Source organism: Pongo pygmaeus, chromosome 12 (genome assembly GCF_028885625.2).
Source record: "Pongo pygmaeus isolate AG05252 chromosome 12, NHGRI_mPonPyg2-v2.0_pri, whole genome shotgun sequence".
Taxonomy (NCBI): Eukaryota; Metazoa; Chordata; class Mammalia; order Primates; family Hominidae; genus Pongo; species Pongo pygmaeus.
In genome coordinates this window covers 90,215,874-90,242,142 of record NC_072385.2, presented here as the reverse complement: position 1 = coordinate 90,242,142, position 26,269 = coordinate 90,215,874, and the positions used below count along the sequence as shown (strand labels likewise).

At 41.2% G+C, this 26,269-nt stretch overlaps 1 protein-coding gene across 10 annotated transcripts in view; it reads right to left on the bottom strand.

The window, feature by feature from the left end:
* The window catches only part of THADA (THADA armadillo repeat containing), a 366,352-nt gene that overhangs the window by 267,335 nt on the left and 72,748 nt on the right, over nucleotides 1-26,269 (bottom strand). For all 10 annotated transcript variants that reach the window (XM_054475156.2, XM_063648769.1, XM_054475159.2 and 7 more), the window contains 3 exons: nucleotides 18,431-18,563; nucleotides 15,406-15,519; nucleotides 9,260-9,382 (listed from right to left, as the gene is read on the bottom strand). In XM_054475156.2, coding sequence (XP_054331131.1) covers nucleotides 9,260-9,382; nucleotides 15,406-15,519; nucleotides 18,431-18,563 — 370 coding nt within the window. The remainder of the gene's footprint in view (nucleotides 1-9,259; nucleotides 9,383-15,405; nucleotides 15,520-18,430; nucleotides 18,564-26,269) is intronic.

Here is a 26,269-nt window from a genome sequence, read left to right as displayed (position 1 = left end):
TGCCTGTCCTGCAATGAGGATGAGGATGCAGGGAAAGAAGATCAGGCCTCCCCTAGTCACTGAACATAATAAAGAGAGATGAGTGATATTTTTTAAAAAAAACTGCCTAGTAAATTCTCGGGTTCTACAAATTACTTTCTCTTAACTTAGATTTTTAACTAAACTGGTTGGTTTAATCTCTGAAATATTTTTAATATAAATAATATGTTAAAGACTATCACTTCTCACCATCTTTGCTGAGCCACCACCACCTTTTGGCAGAACTATTACAATAGCTTCCTGATTGGTCTTCTTCCTTCCCTCTTGCTATCTTACAATCGAGTCTCCACTTTTACCTACATCAATCACATCCCATGACTCCCCTGCTATAAATTTCTTTTATGCAGGGCTTTTCAACACAGTAGAAGTCATTATTTCAAACCTCAGGTCTGTCCCAACTATATCCATGGAGGCTCTGGTTCATCCAGCCACTTTCAGACTCAGATGAGATGCCACATCACTGGACGTGCGATCTGGCTTCCCTAGCAGCTGCCCAAGGGTTGTGCCAACACCTGCCCAAATTGTGGTAATGCCCCAAGGATGAACTTTGACCAGTAAAAGACAAACATATTGGGCTGTTCCAAAAGGTGGTAGTTTCACATGGTCTGGCTAGAAGATGTACCATGTACAAGACAACCAGCTCAGATTTTCTGCAAGGTTAAGGTTCCCTTGGTAGTATGATTCATCTTTCCTTGCCTCACTTCCCTTTTTCTTTCATTCCTGCTGGTCTTGGTTAGTACCATTCAATAAAATGTTAGGACCTGGGCTTTACTTCCAGCTCTGTTTCCTAAGAAAATAGGGCCAAAACCCCAGAAGGTAGGTAAAATGTACCTCCTTTGTATTCCTAAAATACTCAAACATCTCCTCTACAATAGCACAGATTCTGGAGTTGGACAGGTCATAGTTTTGTGTCCTTAGGCAGAGTTATTTCATCTCTCTGAGCCTTGTTTTCTTCATCTGTAAAATGAGGATTATAACAGAACCTACCTGGATAACAGAACCTACAAAGATAATCAATGCAATGTAAATTATGCCAGGTACATGAGAAATACTCAATAAGACAGCCATTATTATGATTGTGTGTTATCCTTGTATTTCTAGTGCTTAACATAACATCTACAATACAGTAAGTAGATATGTCTAATGCTGAAAATATTTACATACTACATTTCTCTATATTTTAAAAATGCTTACTAAGTAGCAAAGTTTGAGAGATCTGTATGGTTTCAATACGAAAGACTAAGGAGTCTGTAAAAACAAATTAAATATATACATGAATGCTTTCTGAAAAATGTTTCTTTATTGCAAGTTAAAATTAAGTTCATTTTACATGTGTGTTTTCCCTAACTTATCAGGAAAAACAATTAAGTCAAAAGTACAGATGTAGCCAGCTTTAGGCACAGTTATATTCCTAAGAGGATGTGTACAAATCAAAGTTCTGCAAATCAAACCATATTTCGCATGCATTAAGGAAAAATCACACTTAAAATCACTTCAACAGAGAATGCTTTTGTAAATTGTTTTTGTAAGTGAATACTTCTTCACATCCATTAAATAGGTTGACTTATAAATTTTATCTTAGATTTTTATACAGAAGAAAATATAACCATTGATATTATTAAGTAACAGTGTTGATCATTACAGCTATATTTATTTCCTCTAGTAAAGCAAACTAAATAGAAATGTTTCCTTCATAAAGTGTTAAAAAGGAAGATCCCAAGAAATAAAATTATTAGTATTATGAAATTAGAAAGAAAATAAAAACACATATATATTTATGCAGCCTTTTGTGGATATGTATGCATACATGTACTATGCACATGTAAAGCCCACACATAAAAAAAGAGAAAGAAAATGAATCAGAATGCTCATATCTGTATGGTAATTTAACAGGTGACTTTTACTGTTCTTATTATGCTTTTCTTTATTTTCAAAATTTCTGCAGTGCACATGTATTACTGTTTAGGCTCTCAAAAAATAGTCTTTTCAAAAAAAAAATGAATCACTCATTTCTGATAGTTTGAACTTTACTAAAAAGTTGGATGAATCACCAGGCTTCACTCTCTGAAAGTCCTTTCACAGAAAATATTTCTTGGTTCATCTGGAACTAATGGCTTGAAGAAAGCAATATTGATATTTCTGACAATCACTTTTATGATCTCCAGCATTCCTGATGGTCAAGCCACATTCCTACCTCTCTGACTCTACTGACAGTATAAAGACATTGCTCTACTTCCTGTAAGTATAAAAGGTAAACTCTGTGTCCTCAAGAGTAGTTATGCAATGCTCTTAGACAGAATTCCAGAAGTGTGTATCTCTTACAGGAAGATGCACAATTTTCTAGGCAAGAGTTGGCAACCTCAAAGGATTCCTCTTCACAATGGGAGTCTGTGCCTTTGGCTTTCACTGCAAAATACTCTCAATTACAGGCTTATCATACGGGTAAGAAATGGTTTGTGCAGTTTACTAAATGGAAAGCCTGACTTTCTAGTAAATAATCCACTCTGCAGGTAATGTATTAAGATCTAGCTTATTTTCTCCTCTCCCTTGCCAGACTTTTTACTTTAAGCCACATTTCAAGCATCTATAATTATTCTCCTTACTCTAGAAGACATAATGATATAGGAAAACAAACTATAATGTTTCTCCCAGAAATCTTAAGAAAACACATGAAAAATTACTTTCTTAAATCCAACAACCCCTCTCCCTCTCCCTCTCCCTCCCCCTCCCCCTCCCCCTCCCCCTCCCCCTCCCCCTCCCCCTCCCTCTCCCTCTCCCTTCTTCGGTCTCCCTCTCCTTCTTTTTTCGGTCTCCCGCTGTTATTGAAGCTGGACTGTACTGCCATGATCTCGGCTCGCTGCAACCTCCCTGCCTCGGGCTCCTGTGACTCTCCTGCCTCCGCCTGCCGAGTGCCTGGGATTGCAGGCGCGCGCCGCCACGCCTGGATGGTTTTTGTATTTTTGGTGGAGACGGGGTTTCGCCGTGTTGACCGGGCTGGTCTCCAGCTCCTGGCCTCGAGTGATCTGCCTGCCTCGGCCTCCCGAGGTGCTGGGATTGCAGACGGAGTCTCGCTAACTCAACGCTCAATGGTGCTCAGGCTGGAGTGCAGTGGTGTGATCTCGGCTCGCTGCAACCTCCACCTACCAGCCTCCTGCCTTGGCCTCTTAAAGTGCTAAGATTACAGCCTCTGCCCCGCCGCCACCCCGTCTAGGAAGTGAGGAGCATCTCTGCCTGGCCGCCCATCGTCTGGGATGTGAGGAGCCCCTCTGCCTGGCCGCCCTATCTGGGAAGTGAGGAGCGCCTCTGCCCGGCCGCCCATCCTCTGGGATGTGAGGAGCACCTCTGCCCGGCTGCCACGCCGTCTGGGAGGAAGTGAGGAGCGCCTCTGCCCGGCTGCCCCGTCTGGGAGATGAGGAGCACCTCTGCCCGGCCGCCCCGTCTGGGAGGTGAGGAGCGCCTCTGCCTGGCCGCCACCCCGTCTGGGAGGAAGTGAGGAGCGCCTCTGCCCGGTTGTCCCATCTGGGAAGTGAGGAGCGCCTCTGCCTGGCCGCCACCCCATCTGGGAAGTGAGGAGCGCCTCTGCCTGGCCACTCCGTCTGGGAAGGGAGGAGCGCCTCTGCCCGGCCGCCCCGTCTGGGAAGTGAGGAGCGCCTCTGCCCAGCCACCCCTTCTGGGAGGTGAGGAGCGCCTCTGCCCAGCCGCCCTGTCTGGGAGGTGAGGAGCGCCTCTGCCTGGCCGCCACCCCGTCTGGGAGGAAGTGAGGAGCACCTCTGCCCAGCTGCCCCATCTGGGAAGTGAGGAGCGCCTCTGCCCGGCTGCCACCCGCTATGGGAAGTGAGGAGCGCCTCTGCCCGGCCGCCCACTCTGGGAAGTGAGGAGCGCCTCTGCCCGGCCGCCCACTCTGGGAGGTGAGGAGCGCCTCTGCCCGGCCGCCCCGTCTGGGAGGTGAGGAGCGCCTCTGCCTGGCCGCCACCCCGTCTGGGAGGAAGTGAGGAGCACCTCTGCCCAGCTGCCCCATCTGGGAAGTGAGGAGCGCCTCTGCCCGGCTGCCACCCCCTATGGGAAGTGAGGAGCGCCTCTGCCCGGCCGCCCACTCTGGGAAGTGAGGAGCGCCTCTGCCCGGCCGCCCACTCTGGGAGGTGAGGAGCGCCTCTGCCCGGCCGCCCCATCTGGGAGGTGAGGAGCGCCTCTGCCTGGCCGCCACCCCGTCTGGGAGGAAGCGAGGAGCACCTCTGCCCAGCTGCCCCATCTGGGAAGTGAGGAGCGCCTCTGCCCGGCTGCCACCCCCTATGGGAAGTGAGGAGCGCCTCTGCCCGGCTGCCACCCCCTATGGGAAGTGAGGAGCGCCTCTGCCCGGCCGCCCACTCTGGGAAGTGAGGAGCGCCTCTGCCCGGCCGCCCACTCTGGGAGGTGAGGAGCGCCTCTGCCTGGCCACTCCGTCTGGGAAGGGAGGAGTGCCTCTGCCCGGCCGCCCCGTCTGGGAGGTGAGGAGCACCTCTGCCCAGCCGCCACCCCGTCTGGGAGGAAGTGAGGAGCACCTCTGCCCGGCCACCCCGTCTGGGAGGTGAGGAGCGCCTCTGCGCGGCCGCCCCGTCTGGGAGGTGAGGAGCACCTCTGCCCGGCCGCCACCCCGTCTGGGAGGAAGTGAGGAGCACCTCTGCCCGACCGCCCCGTCTGGGAAGTGAGGAGCGCCTCTGCCTGGCCGCCACCCCGTCTGGGAGGAAGTGAGGAGCGCCTCTGCCCGGCTGCCCCATCTGGGAAGTGAGGAGCGCCTCTGCCCGGCTGCCACCCCGTATGGGAAGTGAGGAGCGCCTCTGCCCAGCCGCCCCGTCTGGGAGGTGAGGAGTGCCTCTGCCTGGCCACCCCGTCTGGGAAGTGAGGAGCGCCTCTGCCCGGCCACCCCGTCTGGGAAGTGAGGAGCGCCTCCGCCTGGCTGCCACCCCGTCTGGGAGGAAGTGAGGAGCGCCTCTGCCCGGCCGCCACCCCGTATGGGAAGTGAGGAGCGCCTCTGCCCGGCCGCCCCGTCTGGGAGGTGAGGAGTGCCTCTGCCCGGTTGCCACCCCGTCTGGGAGGAAGTGAGGAGCACCTCTGCCCGGCTGCCCCGTCTGGGAGATGAGGAGCACCTCTGCCCGGCTGCCCCGTCTGGGAGGTGAGGAGTGCCTCTGCCTGGACGCCACCCCGTCTGGGAGGAAGTGAGGAGCGCCTCTGCCCGGCTGCCCCATCTGGGAAGTGAGGAGTGCCTCTGCCCGGCCGCCCCCACATATGGGAAGTGAGGAGCACCTCTGCCTGACCACTCCGTCTGGGAGGTGAGGAGCGCCTCTGCCCGGCCGCCCCGTCTGGGAGGTGAGGAGTGCCTCTGCCCGGCCGTCACCCCGTCTGGGAGGAAGTGTGGAGCACCTCTGCCCGGCTGCCCCGTCTGGGAGATGAGGAGCACCTCTGCCTGGCCGCCCCGTCTGGGAGGTGAGGAGTGCCTCTGCCCGGCTGCCACCTCGTCTGGGAGGAAGTGAGGAGCACCTCTGCCCGGCCGCCCCCTCTGGGAAGTGAGGAGTGCCTCTGCCTGGCCGCCACCCCGTCTGGGAGGAAGTGAGGAGCGCCTCTGTCTGGCTGCCCCATCTGGGAAGGGAGGAGCGCCTCTGCCCAGCTGCCACACGGTCTGGGAAGTGAGGAGCGCCTCTGCCCGGCCGCCCCCTCTGGGAAGTGAGGAGCGCCTCTGCCCGGCCGCCCCGTCTGGGAGGTGAGGAGCGCCTCTGCCCGGCCGCCCCGTCTGGGAGGTGAGGAGCGCCTCTGCCCGGCTGCCACCCGGTCTGGGAGGAAGTGAGGAGCGCCTCTGCCCGGGCGGCCCCGTCTGGGAAGCGAGGAGCGCCTCTGCCCGGGCGGCCCCGTCTGGGAAGCGAGGAGCGCCTCTGCCCGGGCGGCCCCTTCTGGGAAGCGAGGAGCGCCTCTGCCCGGGCGGCCCCGTCGGGGAAGTGAGGAGCGCCTCTGCCCAGCCGCCCCGTCTGGGAGGAGAGGAGCGCCTCTGCCCGGGCGGCCCCATCTGGGAAGCGAGGAGCGCCTCTGCCCGGCCGCCCTGTCTGGGACGTGAGGAGCGCCTCTGCCCGGCTGCCCTGTCTGGGAGGTGTACCCAACAGCTCCAAAGAGACAGCGACCATCGGGAGCGGGCCATGAGGACGATGGCGGTTTTGTTGAAGAGAAGGGGAGGAAGTGTGGGGAAAGGAAGGAGAGATCAGATTGTTGCTGTGTCTGTGTAGAAAGGGGTGGGCACAGGAGACTCCATTTTGTTCTGACTAGGAGAAATTCTTCTGCCTTGGGATGCTGTTGATCTATGGCCTTTCCCCCAGCCCCATGCTCTCTGAAACATATGCTGTGTCAACTCAGGGTTAAATGGATTAAGGGCGGTGCAAGATGTGCTTTGTTAAACAGATGCTTGAAGGCAGCATGCTCTTTAAGAGTCATCACCACTCCCTAATCTCAAGTACCCAGGGGCACAAACACTGCAGAAGGCCGCAGGGACCTCTGCCTAGGAAAACCAGAGACCTTTGTTCATGTGTTTATCTCCTGACCTTCTCTCCGCTATTATCCTATGACCCTCCCATATCCCCCTCTCCGAGAAACACCCAAGAACGATCAATAAATACTTCATAAATTTAAAAAAAAAAAAAAAAAAAAAAAAAAGAAATTAAAAAAAAAAAAAAAAAAAATCCAACAACTGTACTGGGTATTGCCCACTATCTTTAAAGTTTTGAATCAAAATGCTTCTGGACAGTGAACATATTACAAAAGAAAATGCGACTCAGTATTTAACCTCTTCCATTTCAATGTTTTGCGAGTGTCTCGTTTTTTCAACTTTTGATAGTTTATTTGTAGCACTAACTTAACATACTAATACCAGAGTCCACAGCATCCAAAATACAGACACATTTATATGCTCAGAGTTGTTTTGTTTCCAGATCAACATAATTTATCATTAGGGAAATGCAAATCAAAATCAGAATGAGATGCCACTTCACACCCATTAGGATGGCTATTATCAAAAAAAAAAAGATAACAAGTATTGGTAAAGATGTAAAGAAACTGGAACTTGTGAATGGCTGATGGGAGTATAAAATGGTGCTGCTGCTGGGGAAGAAGTTTGTTCATTCCTCAAAAAGTTAAACATGGAATTACCATATGATATACCCAAAAGAACTAAAATGACTCAGATAATTTATACATTATAATTCACTGCAGCATTATTCATAATAGCCAAAAAGTGGAAACAACCTAAATGTCCATCAACAGATGAATTTGGATAAAGAAAATGTGGTAGTTCAACATCACTGATGATTAGAGAAATGCAAATCAAAACCACAATGAGATACCATCTCACGCCAGTCAGAATGGTGATTACTAAAAAGTCAAGAAACAACAGATGCTGGTAAGGCTGTGGAGAAATAGGAAAACTTTTACACTGTTGGTGGAAATGTAAATTAGTTCAACCACTGTGGAAGACAGTGTGGTGATTCCTCAAGGATCTAGAACCAGAAATACCATTTGACCCAACAATGCCATTACTGGATATATACCCAAAGGAATATAAATCATTCGACTATAAAGATACATGCAACATATGTTTACTGCAGCACTATTTACAATAGCAAAGACATGGACCCAAACCAAATGCCCATCAATGATAGACTGGATAAAGAAAATGTAGTACATATACACCATGGAATACTATTCAGCCATAAAAAGGAATGACATCATGTCCTTTGCAGGGACATGGATGAGGCTAGAAGCCATCATCCTCAGCAAACTCACACAGGAACAGAAAACCAACCACTGCATGTTCTCACTCATAATTGGGAGTTGAACAGTGAGAACACATAGACACAGGAAGGGGAACAACACATACCAGGGCCTGTTGGAGTCAGGAAAGGAGGGAGAACATCAGAACAAATAGCTAATGCATGACGGGCTTAAAACCTAGATGACAGGCTGAGCGTGATGGCTCATGCCTGTAATCCCAACACTTTGGGAGGCCAAGGTAGGCGGATCACAAGGTCAGGAGTTCCAGACCAGCCTGGCTAACATAGTGAAACACTCTCTCTACCAAAAATACAAAAATTAGCTAGGCGTAGTGGCATCCACTTGTAGTCCCAGCTACTCGGGGGGCTGAGGCAGAAGAATCACTTGAACCCGGGAAGCAGAGGTTGCAGTGAGCTGAGATCACACCACTGCACTCCAGTCTGGGTGACAGAGCGAGACTCCGTCTCAATTAAAAACAAACAAACAAAAAACCTAGATGACAGGTTGGTAGGTGCAGCAAACCACCATGGCACGCTTATATCTATGTAACAAACCTGCATGTTCTACACATGTATCCTGGAACTTAAATAAAAATTAAAAAAAGAAAATGTGGGATGTGTGTATACTGATAAACCAATATACACACACACACACACACACACACATGCCCCCCCCCCCCCGCACAGTATGGATCAACCTTTCATATACTACATGAAAGAAGCCAATAACATAAGGACAAATATTGTACGATTCCATTTATATGAGGTATTAGACCAGGCAAATCCACAGAGACAGAAAGGAGAACAGAGGTTACTAGGGGTGAGGGAGATGAGAGATGGGAGTTAGTGTTTAATGAGTACAGAGCTTCTGCCCGGGATGATGAAAATGTTCCAGAAATGCACAGTGCTGATAAATGTTGTTGTGAATGCACATAATGCCACTGCATTGTATATACTTAAAAAAACAGCTAAAGTGGTAAATTGAAAAGAAATATAACTGGCTATTTAAAGAAAAATAACAACAATGTAGTGTAAGTTTACAACACACATAAAAGTAAAATGTGTAACAATAATAGCACATAGATTCGGAGGAGAGAAACAGAAGTGCCCTATTATTAAGTTCTTATACTTTAAGTGACATGGTGTAATATCACTTGAAGGTAGTCTGTGATAAGTTAAACATACATACTGTAAACTCTAAAGCAATCACTAAAATTAAAAAAAAAAAAAAGAAAGATGGCTAATAAGCCAACAAATGAGTGAAAATGGAACCATGAAATATCGAGAATAAAAAATGTAGCTTGATCCAAAGATTTCTAAGAAACTTCATGGTAAAGGGCAGGAAATATTTTTTATCATCCAGTGAAAGATTAGTTTATTAAAACCTACTCAGAAGCATAATTAAATCAATGAAAATAAATAGTGACAGCACTTACTGCCCAGACCGGTGATGTAAAACCCAGAATTGCAGCCTTAGCTCCATCAGCAACATAAGGAATAATATTTTCTCCCAGGCGCGTATCTCTGAACAATGCTCTAAGGATATTTAAAGCATGAACCTAAAACAAGAAGTTCAAAATTAGTTGTAGTTGAAAACCGTGGCTAATTCTAAATCTACACATATCCAATAGTACAGCTTCAAAACAAAAAATTTACTGAATTACAAGAAATGGATAATCCACAAATGAAATAGCAGATTTAATAACAGACATCCAGTAACTGATAAACCATTTTACAAAAAATTAGTAAGATTCAAACAATGCTATAAAAAAGCTTGATCCAATGGACATACATAGAAGCCTGCACCTAAAGAGATAACACATTCTTTTCGAGCACACATGAAACATTTATTTTCTAAAATCCCTCATACCTAGCTACAAATAAAGTCTCAACAAATACCAAGTAATTAATAACTTACAGATTATGCTCTGATCACCATGGAATTAAGAAACTTCAAAAAAAAACTTTACTTTTTATTTTATTTTATTTTATTAGATGGAGTTTAACTCTTGTCGCCCAGGCTGGAGTAGAATGGCACGGTCTCGGCTCACCGCAACCTCCACCTCCCAGGTTCAAGCGATTCTCCTGCCTCAGCCTCCCGAGTAGCTGGGATTACAGATATATGCCACCACGCCCGGCTAAGTTTTGTATAATTAGTAGAGACAGGGTTTCAACATGTTGGCCAGGCTGGTCTTGAACTCCTGACCTCAGGTGATCCACCTGCCTTGGCCTCCCAAAGTGCTGGCATTATAGGCGTGAGCCAGCGTGCCTGGCCTAAAAAATGCTTAAAATTGGCACATTTTCAAGCACATTAAACACTGGTCAAATTTTTTTTTTAATATTTTGAAGATGCTACCTACATATCAATACTTGTAGGATGCAGCTTAAGTGAAATTCAAAAAAAAAATGTACATCTCAAATGCTTGTTTTTTTAAAAGACTAGAATGATTGTGTAAGTGACCAATTAAGTCAACAGAAAATAAGTCAACAATAAACTTGAAACACAGAAAGAAAATAAAAATTTAGAGCAGAAACTTTTAACATAGCAAAGACACAACTAAGAGCATTAACAAACCCAAAAGCTGATTCTCTGAAACAGAAATAAACCCCTGACAAGACTAACCAAGAAGAGAGGAGAGAAATAAGGCACAAATAAAAAATATTATGAAAGAGTTTGAAGCTACAGTGAGCTAAGATTGCACCACTCCACTCCAGCCTGAGTGACAGAACAAGATCCCGTCTCTAAAATAAAAAAATAATAATAATGTATGGTCTCATTTATGTAAAACTCAAAAAAAAGATAAAACTAAAACTAGAGTATTGGAAGTTAGGCTAGTGGCTACTCTTGGAGAGAAGGGTGTGGACTGGAAGAGAACAAGAGGGGCTTTCAGTTGCTAGAAAAGTTCTATTTCTTGATGGCTGCACAAATGTGTTCACTTTGTGAAACTGTACTGAGGTACACATATGGTTTGTACACTTGTCTGTATATGTACTATAATTCCATCAAAAGATGCATATTTAAAAAAACAGGAAAGGAACGGCATGAAAAGGAAAACCACAGGCCAGTCTCACTCACAAAACCAGTGAGATACGCAAGAATGCAAAGATAATATTAAATTGAAAAATCAATACAATTCATTACATCTGCAAATTCTAGAAGAAAACATATTTATCTCAAAAGATGCAAAAAATATTCAATAAAATTTAATTTCCTTAATAAGATAATGGGTAGATTAAAAATTGCAGCAGATTGATCAGAAACAACATAAGGATGCCTGCTATCTCTCTTTCTATACCAAACTTTACTACAGGTTCCAGCAGCAAAGTACAATAAAAACTGTTTTGAAAAAACTAAAAAGTAGAAAGTTAAAACAAACTTAGCATTATTTGTCAAAGGTTTGATTATCCATAAAACAAATCCAAAAGAATTTACAGATAAGTCATTTCCTGTGTTACAGCAATTCTGATAGGCTGCTGAATATAAGCCCAGCAATTCTGATAGACTGCTGAATATACGCACAATTATAACCCCAAAATTAACTGCATTCTTCTCAAACAGCAACAGATAATATAATCTTTTAAAAGTACCATTCATAATTGCAAAAAAATAAGATATCAGAAATAAATCTCAAAAATAATCTATAAGACGTTTATGGGCCAGGCATGGTGGCTCACGCCTGTGAACCCAGCACTTTGGGAAGCTGAAGCAGGTGGATCACCTGAGGTCAGGAGTTCAAAACCAGCTCGGCCAACATGGTGAAATCGTGTCTCTACTGAAAATAAAAAAATTAGCTGGGCGTGGTGGTGCACGCCTGTAATCCCAGCTACTCGGGAGGCTGAGGCAGGAGGACTGCTTGAACCCAGGAGGCAGAGGTTGCAGTGAGCCGAGATCGCGCCATTGCACTCCAACCTGGGCAACAAAAGCGAAACTCCATCTCCAAAAAAAAAAGACTTTTATGGGAATTAGTTTAAAAAATAATAACTGACATTAAATGATCTGAATAAATGGAGAAATAAGCCATGCTCATGGAAGATTCAATACTTAAAAAGATAATTTTTCCCAAATAAATCAATACATTTAAATTCTAACCAAAATTCCAAAAGGGCTTTTTATTGAGTTTAACAAGCTAAGTCTAAAATTTTTATGGAACAGCAATAGGACAAACATAGCCAAGGTCATTCTGAAGGGAAAACAGAAAAAAGAGAGATTCACCTTGCCAGATAGTATAACTTTTTATAAAGACACAATAATTAAAATAGTGGTTTTAGGCCAGGTGTGGTGGCTCACGCCTGTAATCCCAGCACTTTGGGAGACCGAGGCAGGAGAATCACGTGAGGTCAGGAGTTCGAGACTAACCTGGCCAACATGGCAAAACCTCATCTCTACTAAAAATATAAAAATTGGCAGGGCATGGTGGCGGAAGTCTATAATCTCAGTTACTCAGGAGGCTGAGGCAGGAGAATTGCTTGAACCCAGGAGGCGGAGGTTGCAGTGAGCTGAGATCATGCCATTGCACTCCAGCCTAGGCCACAGAGTGAGACCTCATCTCAAAAAAAAAAAAGAAAAGAAAAGAAAAAGAAAAAAGAAAGAAAATATAAAATATCTTTCTGATCTTGGGGTATAATTTCTGAAATAAGATCCAAATGTACAACCCATAAAGGAGAAAGCTGACCTATTCTATTTTATTAAAATTAAAAATATCTATATAATAATAGAGACCACAAAGTAAAAAGAGAAAACACAGTTTGGGAGAATATATATGTAATTCAAATGATCAAAAAGAAATCAGTATCAAGAAAATATTTTTGAAACAACAATAAAAATCCAACTCCTACAAAACAAAAATGAAGGGACAAATAACCAATATTAAAAGTAAGCAAAGTCTTTCAACAGACAACTTTCAGAAATAAACCAAAAGGCTAATAAACATATGAAAAGATGTTAAAGCTAACTAGTAATAAGAAAGATGCAAAATAAAACTAGAAAACATCATTTCACACTAAGCAGAAAGTCAAAAACTGTAAAAGTCTGATAATACAAAGGTGTTGATAAGCAATGGAAACTCATACTCTGCTGGCACGAATACAAATTAGTTCAACCACTTTGGAGACAACACAACAGTATTGAATTGAATATGTGTGTACCCTACAACTCTGCAATTCTACTTCTAGGTATATAACGTGGAGAAACACTCACGTGTGTAAGGAGACACGCAAGACTGTTTGTTTCAGCATTGTTTGTAATAGAAGAAAACGGGAAACAACCCAAATGTCCATTCACAAAAGGGATGAAATGAAATAGAATAAAATACTGTTCAGAAATGAAAGTGAACAGGGGCTGAACAGGAGCTTACTAATCTTAAAAATATAATGTTGATTGACAAAAGCAAAGTATAAAAAGTGTCGATAACAACATTCATGTAAAAGGAGATAAAAGTATGATGAAAATGCTTGGGAATGATAGTCACTAATTTGGGTTAGTGATTATAACTGAGGAGGAATAAACGGGAATGAGATGTGGAAGAATCCACAGCATAACTAACGGTCTCTGTAATGTTTAATTTTTTAAATTGGAACTGGTTTCAAATATGTTCATTATTTACTATACATTTCTGCATACTGAAGTATTTCAAAGACACATAATAAAAATAATGAAGAAATGAACCATGGGAGGGGAGAAGGAAAGCAAATTATCAACTAAAAAAGCTTAGAAGACTGGTCAGAGACAAAATTTTTAAATCTCACCAATTTCATAAAAATGATCACTAAAATGCCATTAATCACCTTGAAGTAGAGTAGGGCAGTAACTATCCAGCACTCGTTAAAACCAAGCCCCACTATTTTTAGATGTTCTTATAAAAATAGCACAGGTAAAGCATCCCAAATAGAAAAATCTGAAATCAAAAAAGCTCCAAAATCTGAAACTTTTTTGAGCACGGACATGACATTCTAAGGAAACGCTCATTGGAGCATTTTAGATTTTCAGATTAGAGATGCTGACCTGTTCAGTATAATGCAAATATGCCAAAATAATTAAAAAAAAAAAATCTGAACTCTGAAACACTTCTGGTCCCCAGCATTTCAGATAAAAGATACTCAACATGTACTTTTTAAAAGTGATAGTCTAGGAAAATAGAACCAATTACATTTTTTTCACATTTCACTGAAAAATGTCTTGAAATGATCATTTTTGAACGGTGATTAACAACATTTCAGTCAATTTTTTAAAGAAATAAAGACATTTCATATCTATGGGCACTGGCCACTATGTGCCATATGACTATGTTCCATATGACTGTGGAAAAGAACGGGGATTCTTTTCCACAGTCCACATTCCAGCCCATGGGCTCCCTTTATCTAACACTTTGCCAATATCCAACAAACATAAAATCCCCTTTCTTTTCCACAGTCCTCATTCTGGCCTGTGGGCTCCCTTTAACACCTCCCACAGGTTCTGAAATAAAATCATATGTACTTATCGTACTTGATTGCAAACTTCAGCTCTCAATCTGTTCCCTGACCTAGCATGGCCCTTTACAGTTGGGTAGGAGTGTCCTACTATAGGCTGGGCATGGTGGCTCACACCTGTAATCCTAGCACTTTGGAAGGCCAAGGCAGGCAGATCCCTGAGGTCAGGAGTTCCAGACCAACCTGGCCAACAGATGATTGGGCCTGGTCTCAAACTCCTGACCTCAGGTGATTTGCCAGGTATGGTGGCCCATGCCTGTAATTCCAGCTACTGGGGAGGCTGAGGCATGGGAATCGCTTGAACCCAGGAGGCAGGGGTTGCAGTGAGCCACGATCGCACCACTGCACTCCAGCATGAGCAACAGAGTGAGACTCTGTCTCAAAAAACAAACAAAAAAAAAGGAGTGTCCTACTATGAAGCATTAACTGAGTAAGTCCAGACTATAATGTACAAGCAGTACTTGATAGGTATTAATATTTACTCCCTAGTGGTGAAGTGGAGCTATGAGGAGTGCTTTAACTTCATATATGTAGGTAGTGACTAAAAGGAACTAAATGCTAGTAAAATATGAACACCCCAAAAGGTAGATATCATATTTAAAGGAAATTTTCAACTGCTGAGTTACAAAATGTACATCAACGCAAAGAAACACACATGAAATTCTAAAGTGCTAGCATATGCACTTTCAAATTCGTAGATGCAATAGTATTATAAAATATCTTATATAAGCTGGATGTTTTCACCAGAGTTTAAAAATTGTTTGTTTTGATTAATATATTCAACTAAAGCAATGGTTTATTTTGTGGATGGTAAAGACAAAAAAAAAAGAAAGAAAAACTATTCAAACAAGCTTCAAATGTCTGTCCAATGTTCAAGAGTTCTTTATCTCCAGCAGATACTTTTTGTTAAAAAATAAAGCAAAGATTTAAAACAACTGCAGGAGGCTGAGGCAGGAGAATTGCTTGAACCTGGAAGGCGAAGATTGCAGTGAGCTGAGATTGTGCCACTGTACTCCAGCCTGGGTAACAAGACAGTAACAACCGTCTTGAAAAAAGTGAAAAACAAAACAAAACTAAAAGCAACACTGGAGGGTTTGTTTATTTCCATGATTACCTGGGGGACTGTACTCTGTAAGTCATCTGTAGGCCCAGCCAAAGAGATTAACTCTTTCATTGTTATTTTCAACAAATCCATTTTGCCTTTCTTTGGTTCAGACGCCAACAGTGCCTATGGAAAAAGAATGGAAAAATTAACAGGGTTCTTAGTTTACATATACTTTTTTGCTGCTTCCCTAGATCAATCCCAAAATGCAAAATCCCCTTAATAAAAACATGTGGTTATCAAAGAAAGTTAATTAAACCATGTGGCTGTGGGCAAGCGGTTTAACCTCACAGTGGAACCTACAGATTCTTCATCTATAAATTTAGGTGAAGGTGAAATCATGTCATCTCTAAGGTCACTTCCAGTTTGCTCATTAAATTTTATAATTCTAAAAGGCCAAAAAATGGCTCTTATTGACAACTCCTTAAGAACCCTAAGTAGGTGGCAGTTCTGATACAATAAACAAATCAGTTTCAGTAACAAATTTATCTAACAAGAAAATTCTCTTTACTTAAAAAACAAAAAAATCTCTGGATTAAATTTCTTGTAAGAATGTTAAGGCTCCCTGGAGATGAAGCAGTTAGTTAATTCTTCACAAAAGAATCATTACTTGTAGGACTAATCAAATCAAAGCATTTGAAACTCCATGGAACAAAAAGAAATACTGCAAACACCAAAGAGGTCCTATATTTGAAATTTTCAGTAGCTTCTTACTTGCTTTGTATCTAACACTTTGCCGATGTCCAATAAACATAAAAATAGGGTATTAAGCTACTTGAGGCAATAAAAAGGAACGAGGTACTAATATATATTACAACATGGATGAACTCTGAAAACATTACGCTAATTGAAAGAAGCCACACACAAAAGATCACATACTGTATGATTCCATATATATGAAATGTCCAGAAAGGGCAAATGTATAGAGCTGGAAGGTAGATTAGTGATTGCCTAGGGCTGAGTGGCAGGGGTAGAGAGAAATGGGAAGTGACTGCTAATGAGTACGGGAGGTTTCATGGGTTGATGTTCTAAAACTAAATAATGGTTGTACAGCTCTGTGAATATACTGAAAACCACTGAATTGTACACTTTAAAAGGGTGACTATATAGTATGTGAATTACATCTCAATAAAGCTGTTAAAAAAAAGTCACTTTAGTCACATTCCCAGACTCCCTTCCTCCATGTCTACTTTTCATGTTTGTAGCTACTGGCTCTCAAGAGTGAAAGTTTCAAGTTAGTTAGCTTCTTCTGAAGCATTTGAAATCTACAGAAGTGGAAAATAAAGACATACAAAAAATAGTTTGATTTAGAAGAAATTTCTAATAGTTTATTTAGGCTCAGATAATGTATATTTTTTAAATGACTATTCAAAAAAACTTTATGTCTATATTGAAAATAATTTTTAATCTGTCTACACAAAAGGTAAACTCACAAACTAAGTAGACAGTTCTTTTCCATAGCTAACACTATGCAGATTTCCACCAAAACAGGAATACAACTTTATTAGTAAGTCACGCTAAGAGAAATGAAGACTCTCTTTAAGCAGATTTTTTTAAAAAAATTAGACTTTATTCAACTAAAAAAAAGCTACATTCAGTTACAAAAATGTCTTCAGGGAACCATGGCTTTTTTCTCCCAAAGAGCTAGGTAAAGTTATAGCATTCTTGCCAAGGCTAGGGTAAGAAAGTACACCTTCTGATTACTCATTATGACCAATACTTAGTACAAGTTGGGCACCAGAGCTGAAAGAAGCACACTGCACAAATATGCATTGAGACCTTGATCTTGTCTTAACATTTGATCTCAGACAGACAAATGACACGTAAAAACACAAGATCAGAGTGAAATTAGAGGCAGGAGAATGAAACACACTGATCCAGAATGGGTCAGATCAAATAAAAGTTGATTTCTGAAGGTCACCAAAATCCGTACAGCAGAACTACTTCAATGATCTCTGTCAACAACCTCTGCAACTGATGCCCACCGTCACCAAAAAATCATAAAGGGATTTTAGGAATTTGACGGAGGAGTAAGAAAGAGAACGAAAAAATGTAGGGGCACGAAAAAAACCAGAGACTTCATTCCATTTATTTTCAGTGCTTTTATTATACCACCACATTCCTGGATTTAATCTTACTATATATTAAACAAAGGTCTTTCAGGATGGGGTCTGATTTAGTATTGTGAAGACACTGGTTTTTATTCTTTGGGTTCATGAAGGTAACAGTCTTAATTTCTAAATAAAATATTTTCCCATCAATAGCCATATCTAAGTGTGCTGATATGAAGCAATATTTAAGGTATAATACTAAGTGAAATCAAAGAGCAAGCAGTGTATATGTTTTCATATGTGTTCAAAAGGAAAACGGACTCGCACACACATATTCTCATATGCAGAGAGGTTCAGGAGTCAGGCTGCCTGGGCTCAAGTCTTAACTCAGTTTTACTGTCTCTGTGGCCTTTGGCAAGTCACTTAATGTACCTAAACCCCAGTGTCTTCACCTAGAATATATGGATGATAATAGGGTCCAAGGAAGGAGTTAATGAGGTGAAATAACCACTAATAAATGTCAGCTACTATTATGATTATGATTATTTTATGGATGGACATTTTATAGGAGAACTGAAAAGAAAATGTTAACACTGGTTGCCTACAGAGAGTATTGAAGGTCTTGAGATGAAAGGAACACTATTTTTTTAAAAAAATACAGTGGGGTGGTGGGGTAACATATGCACTTCCTGGAAGTGAGCAATGACTGTGCCACAGTAATGTCTGCCTACTTAATACACAGACAGAAATTTATACCACCCTCTGTTTATATTACAAGATTGACCTTTTAGAGGGTTTGTTCCAAGAACAGATCTTGTCACAGGAACACACCGTCCCCACATTAAAACAAAGCCACAAATGCTATGGTGCTGAAAAGACAGAAATGTCCTTTATGTAATACGCTCACTCACATGTCAAACAGGTTAGGATACACTATCATCAAAAGACAAATATAAACAAACAGCTAAGGTCCTACTGATAAATACCTGTATGTAGAAAGGAATTCCAGCACTGCGCCTTGTAGCACAGAGTTTAGATGAAGGATTACTGCATTTAATTTCCTCTAAAACACTCCATAGCCACTGTTCTGGCAGCTTTTGCAGACTCACATTTGGGCACCTAAAAGGCATATATAATCAAATATTTGGAATTAGGTATCAAAGTTAAAAGTACAAACTATTGGTGCACATTTACACTGTTAGAAAATAATAAATATCCTTATATTGAGTGGGGGTGAAACTAAAACATGTCTCATACTTTTCACCTACTTTCCTCTTTATTACGGGTCTTAAGATCTAAAGATTTCATTTCTACCAACTGCAGTGTTTAAAGCATGTGTCTTGTCTGCAAAATAAATTTTGAGACATGGGCTTGCATCCACACTCAAAATATTCAGGAAAAGGTTGATCATGGTCTCACAGGTATTTCATACTATACAACTCAAGATTTCCAACAAAGAGAATATAAGTTTATAGTTTACTATAATTTATGCTCTATGTTTATAGGGATTACACATATTCAAAGAAAACACATTTTAAACTGTATTTTAGTAATCATTTTCATCTCTCTCAAAATGAGGCCTACCACAAAATTTTCAACCAGATCCTCTGGAGAATTAAAGCAATTTATCTGGGAAGAGGCATAAACGTTTTGAGGCGATTTGAACATTACATCAGTAAGCTTCTGCATTATTACATTAAGCGTTATCTTAGAGTGCTCAAGTACATTTAATTTTTATAAAATTTTTAACTGTATGCCCTACTAGACTGTATAACATTGCCCAAGGAATACCAAATTCAGTGGTAGGTAGACACAATTATCTTAGCAAGATAGTACCTGGTTTTAACTGAAATTAATATATGAAAATTAGCAGATAAAGGTCCAAAGGAAAAACACTCTTTTTTAAGTTGAGGAAGAAAAGTTGCAGAAAGACAACTGATTTCCAATTTACAGTGAGAATTAGATCTCTTAGGAACACATTTGGGATTTTTTTTTTCTTTATTCTAGTTTGCTGTAAAACAGATAACTTCAGTAACTAAACATTCTAAATAGCAACTCAGATTCAGCTACATGTTTCCCATAGAACAAAATATATAAATAATACTACTTTAAAGGAGGCATTTTTTAAAGTTTGACATGGACCTAAAAAATATTATTTCAGTCATAAACGTTACAATTACATCTCCCTACTCCTAGCAGGCTCTGTGATTCTAAAGATTTCCTTTTAGCATATCTTAAAATCCATCACCTCACCCTTGCTTCTTCGACACTCCTGCCCTCAGCCACCAAAACCAGCTATCAAAACTCCCAACGCTAGATTAAAAAAGATTCAGAGACATAACAACCAAATGTAGTGTGTGAACCTTGCTTAGATCCTGATTTGAACAAATGAAATGTAAAACAGACACTGTCAAGTAACAGAGGAAATTTATATACATACTAGATAATAGATAACACCAAGAAATTCTTTATAAAATGTGCCACTGCACTGTGAACATGGAACAAAGTGTCCATATTTTTAGAGATGCATACTGAGTACATAGGAATAAAAATCACAAATCGGGAATGTGTTTTAGAATACTTCAACAAACAACAATAAAAAGGGATAGATGAAGCAGTTGTGACTCAACTTTGATCACTATTGAATTTGGATGATGGGTAAAGGTGGCTTATTATTCTCTCTACTTTTAAATATATGTGATATATATATACACAAATACACACGTTTATGTGTTTGGAATTTTTCATAATAAAAATAATTGCCCCACACTTTTGTATTTTTAAGGATTGAGGTTACTTCCCAATCACTGGATTTTGTATCTTTTAAAATTAAGATAAATGTCTTGTGTTTTGTGAAATAATTTCTCTATTAGTAATATTGCCAGCTTGATCCTCACACAGTTGTGATCCTTTCACACTTGTGATCCTCACACAGTTGCCCAATCAAAAACTGAAATCCAAATTCCTAAGAGTAATTACTTAAGTGCTAATGATATAGATTACCGCCTTCTTTTGTTCCTTCTTCACTGTAAAAAAAAAAAAAAAAAAAAAAAAAAATTGGGCCAGGTGAGTGCGGTGGCTCACATCTGTAATCCCAGCATTTTGGGAGGCCAAGGCGGGAGGATCACCTGAGGTCAGGAGTTCAAGACCACCTTGGCCAACATGATGAAACCTCATCTCTACTAAAAATACAAAAATTAGCTGGGTGTGGTGGCAGGCACCTGTAATCCCAGCTACTTGGGAGGCTGGGGCAGGAGAATCGCTTGAACTCGGGAGGCGGAGACTGCAGTGAGCCAAGATGGCGCCACTGCACTCTAGCCTGGGTGACAGAGCGAGACTCCATCTCAAAAAAAACTAAAAAAATTAAAAAAAAAAAAAATGTTTTTTGGTGATTTAGCTACCCAAGAAAAGAAACTGGAATTATAGAGGTGAATAAGATAAAGAGTACTTGATCTATTATCTGTGGGCTTAATTTATACTTGTATTTTCTTCCTAGAACCATGGGAAAGTTAAAACCAGCTTATAGATAATGCTACAGTCTAAGGTCGTCTCCTGTAGGGGATTCGCTACGTAGGAAAAACTAAGGGGAAGAAGGAACTGCAGGACATGAGAGGTACTTTCCTATTTCCTTAATTTCCTCAGTGTGTTGAAATACAAATACACTAAATACTAGTTCAATAATGCGCCTCAACTGTCAGTGGGCCTCCCCTGGGCCTCCCTGAGTGAGCCCACAGAGGCTCTGGCAAAACCAACCACTCCAAGAAGGCAGGTCTGGAATGAGAGTAGAACATCTCACTATGCATCACCCTTCCTTGCATGAACTTTCAGTGGCTCTTGACTATTAACCAAATCATCTAACTCCTCTTCTAACTTGATCAAACTCTCCTAGCTTGAAAGGTTGCCTATGACCTGGACCCAACCCTCCTACTTAAATCTAACCTTAACTTTTCCAAGTTCCTACACAAACTCCTCTGGTCTAGTAAGATTGTTTTTTGCTGGTTCTCATACAAACATACAACACACACACGCCACAAACACACATACCTCATATTCCCAACTAAGCATTTGTTTATGGTCTCCACACATATCCCTATTCATCCAAACTGATGAAACTTCCTCCAAATACTGTATCTCACGAGGACTTTTTCTTTCTCTAAACTTCTAATTAACTTGAAGCAACTACTAGGTATTAGGCGTACATGGGATCAGTACAGTATCATGGAAGGGCTGGAATCTGAACTAGACTTTGAAGGACATGTAGGTCGAATGGCGGAAGGCCCATATATGAGAGCTAAGGAAGTAAAAGATGAGATGACTGGGGAAAGAGCTAGGTCAAGGCCCCAGAGGCAATTCCCTAATTTAGATACTTGGCTAGTATAACTGTAAACAGTTAACTGGGCCTATTTATTCCCTTGAGTATTGCATACTAAGAACCAAACGCTCCTTGTTAATTTGCAGAATTTGAAAACAGAGGCCAGAAGAATGCTCTACAAGGTCAAGGCTGGCAAAATGCCATCAATAGAGCTGTCTCTGCCCACTGCACCATGGACCCAGGAACCTCATGAGCTCTGGGAAATGTTCAAGGCACCAGCTCCTACCATCTAGTCCAAACCTTCTTACTCTGCTCTGGAATTCCCCAGCATCAAACCAGCTCTTCTGCAGAATTCTTTACTTATCTGGTTTCCAATGTGAACTTTGCCACCGGTTCCTATTCCTCTGATTCCCTTGCTTCTCAGCTCTGCACCTCTCCCAGGCAAGTCCTGCCCTCAAAGCCATACAAGGGAATTTGGTCCAATAATGGAACTCTCACCCTCCCTTTTACTAAAATTAAACATACTACATTTTAAACAAAATCTACTTACAAGTTTTTTTTTTGTTTGTTTTTATTTTGTTTTGTTTTTGAGATGAAGTTTCACTCTTCTTGCCCAGGTTGGAGTGCAATGGCACCATCTTGCCTCACTGCAACCTCCGCCTCCCAGGTTCAAGTGATTCTCCTGCCTCAGCCTCAGCTGGGATTACAGGCATGCGCCACCACGCCCAGCTAATTTTGTATTTTTAGTAGAGATGGGGTTTCTCCATGTTGGTCAGGCTGGTCTCGAACTCCCAACCTCAGGTGATCCGCCCGCCTCGGCCTCCCAAAGTGCTGGGATTACAGGCGTGAGCCACCACACCCGGCCACAAGTTTTATTTAAACTATCATACTGGAAATATATTTGCCTGCCACAAAGGAAAGAAAAACAAATATTCGTTGGATGTCTATTACACGTCTGGTACGACACCAGGCTTTTCACAGCTGCTCTTACTTCATTCTTGGAACAAACTATGAGAAAGTTATTTTTCCCAACTAATAGATGAGAGGGAATATATCACAGTGGTTAGGAACACAGATTATGGACCCGTGTTATCTGGTTTAGAATCCTTTCTCTGCTACCTAGTAGCTGTACGATCCAAGGCAATTTACTAAATTTCTCCATTTTCTCACTTTGCTCTTCTATAAAATGACGGTTTTTGGGAGGATTGAGTTTGTTCTTATATCTAATAAGTTCTTAATGGTCATTTTCTAAAACCATCTGTTATTATGAGAAAAGCAAGTATTAAAAGAGTTTCAATTGAAATGATAGAGATGAAACAGCTGAGTTTCCATTTTGACAGGACATACCCCTACAATGCAAGTTAATATTAACAATATGCAAAATATACAAATAGAAACCCCAAAACCTGCTGAGTCCAAAAACAAGATAATCATCTGGGTAAAAATGAAGAGAAATGCAAAGCAGTGAGTGTGCTGATACCAGAGACCCACAGAGTTACAGATTTAGAAGCAGTAGTGGCAGCCAAAGAATTTCAGCAGCCTCATCTCTTTTGAAAAGAATCTGAAAAAGGGCTACTGCCAGAGCTGCCTGAGGCTGTAGCAGTAGGAAAAGCCAAGGGCACAGGGAGCCTCTGAATCAGGCTGACTACTAACTCAGTGACTAGATCTATGATATCCCCAATTTCACTGTGAAGTGGGAGACCCAAAATGCCACTACCTAATCTAGTTCCTCTGATAGAGAGGAAAGAGCCTAGAAAGAGATCAATAAAGAAAACAAAAGGCTCTCATCATAGCCAGCAAGCCAAAATTCAAAATATAGAAATAAATTTTATATTAAGAAAGACAATCTAAAAAAAAATCAGTAATAACACACATTCACTCTATATGAAACTAATTTTATGGTGCAGTCTGACAAAGACCTTAAAATAACTATGTTTAGGATACTGAAGTGATAAATAAGGGAATAACTTCTATTTAAGAAGAGTTAACTGGGCATGGTGGCTCACATCTGTAGTCTCAGCAACTCAGGAGGCTGAAGCAGGAAGATCACTTGAGCCCAGGAATTCAGGGCTACAGTGAGTTATGATGGCACCATTAGACTCCAGTGTGGATGACACTGGAGTGAGACCCTGTCCCTTAAAAAAAAAAAAAAAAAAAGCAAGAAATCATGAAAAACAAGCCATAGTGAAATAAGAACAGGCATGTATAAAAATAAAAAAGACTAGAAATAAAAGTATACTTTCAGCCAAGCACGGTGGCTCACGCCTGTAATCCCAGCGCTTTGGAAGGACGAGGCAGGCAGATCACGTGAGCTCTGGAGTTTGAGACCAGCCTGGGCAACATGGTGAAACCCTGTCTCTACAAAAAACTACAAAAAAAAAAAATTAGCTGGGCATGGTGGCACTCGCCTGTAGTCTCAGCTACTCGGGAGGCTGAGGTGGGAGGATCGCTTGAGCCCAAGAGGCAGAGGTTGCAGTGAGCTGAGATCATGCCAAGGCACTCCAGCCTGGGTGACAGAGTGAGACCCTGTCTTAAAAAATATATATATATATTATATAATATACATATATAATATATATAATATACATTATATATAATATATAATATATATACACACACACACATATAAAAGAGATAAGATGAATTCTAAAGAATTCGTGACTTAGAAGACAGTTTTCTGGGAAATTCACCCATAACAGTATACAGAATGAAAAAACCATAAAGTATGTGTGTGTATATATATACGATAGTTCCACATCTGGAAAAAGCATAGCAAAATTGTGATTAATAAAAAAACTTAAAAGCCACAGGAGATTTAAAGGAAAAAAAACTGGAGAGCTACAAAGGAACATCAATTATACCAAAGACAAGTTTCTCACTGGCAATAACAAAAGCACTGAAGAAAAACAACTGTCCATCAGAATTGTATACCCTGTTAAAGTACATTCAAAAGTATAGGTAAGAAAAAAACAATCTGAAATATACGAAGATTAAGTGTGCCTTCCAGAGACTCTCACCAAAAGAAATTCTAAAGGATGTACTTCAACAAAGTACACCTACAGTAGTTTCAATGGGGTGTCTACTAGACATGCCAAACTTAACATGCCCCAAACTAAACTAAACTCCTGATCTTCCTCCAAAAACCTACTCTACCCACAGTCTTGCCCATCCTAATGAAAGAATAACAAATCAATCTCTTCAGAGGCTCAAGCCAAAAACTTTGTAGTTATGCTCTCTCTCTCAAATAGCAAATCTAATAGCAAATTAGCAAATAGCAAATCTAATCTGTCAACAAACCTTGCCTGCTCTATCTTCATGTTACATCCAGATTCAGATCACATTTTACTTCCTCCACCACTTTCCAAGTCATCACTATCTCTTTTCTGTAGTATAGCAATACTGTAACTAATCGGTCTTTCTGTTTTCACTATTATAGTCTATTATCAACACAGAAGAGTAATCCTTTTAAAAGATGAGATCATGTCACTCCTCTGTTCACAAACACTCCAGTGGCTCCCCATTTTACTCAGAGTAAAAGCCAAAGTTCTTACACAATGTCATAGGCTGTCTAGTCCTCATAACTTCTCTGATCTCATTTACAACTCTTTCCTATGCTCACACTACTCCAGTCATAATTGGTTTACCTGATGTTCCTTAAATACCTACCCTAAGCCCAAGCCTCTCAGGACTTTTTCACCTGACATTCTCTCTGCCGTGAATGCTCTTCCTCCAGGTATTTACATCGTGGTTGTACAACTGCTAATTTTAGTATTCACTATACCTTCTAGTACATGCAAATATTTCACACTAATGTTTAAAAATTGGGTAAAATAAGGGGGTAGAAGAGACGGAAGCTAAATAATTTGCTCAAGGTTACACAGCAAGTACGTGGCAGAGGGAGAATTAAAATGTATATTGACACCAAAGCCCTTGCCTAATAAAAACGCATTATTTCAATGTGCCTGCCCTAAATGCTCAGATCTGGCTCATGATGAAGATACTATCAACTCTCTATTATTTGTTTTAGTGAATTTCACTATTTTATTTTTTAAAGAGATCTATCAGGTACCTAGTGGTTGCTTTGCACTATGCTATGTCCTAAAAATAGAACCACAGAATAAAAATTCCAAAGGGCACATGATTTACAAAATGTTTTCATGTGGCTTTGGAATGTATTACCAGAGAATACTATTTTTAAGATATTACCTTCCTGATCATGTTTTATTCAGGTTACTTTTCAGATTGATTTCATTCCCTGAACATCTACCATTGGGGTGGGGGTTAAAGTATTAATAGTTCTAAATGAACTAGGTGACATGAATAGAGAGCTAGCTAGAAAATTAAAATACTCTACAGAAAAGCCACTCAGTAGATAACCTCTTCGTGACTGACTTGAATTGAACTGTGTCTCATTTGTTTTCGAGGTACCCCCACTCCCTTAGGGAACTGGGGAAGTTTATTACTATTAATAAACTGTTTTCTTATATTAACTGAATGATTCATGGTAGCCTGA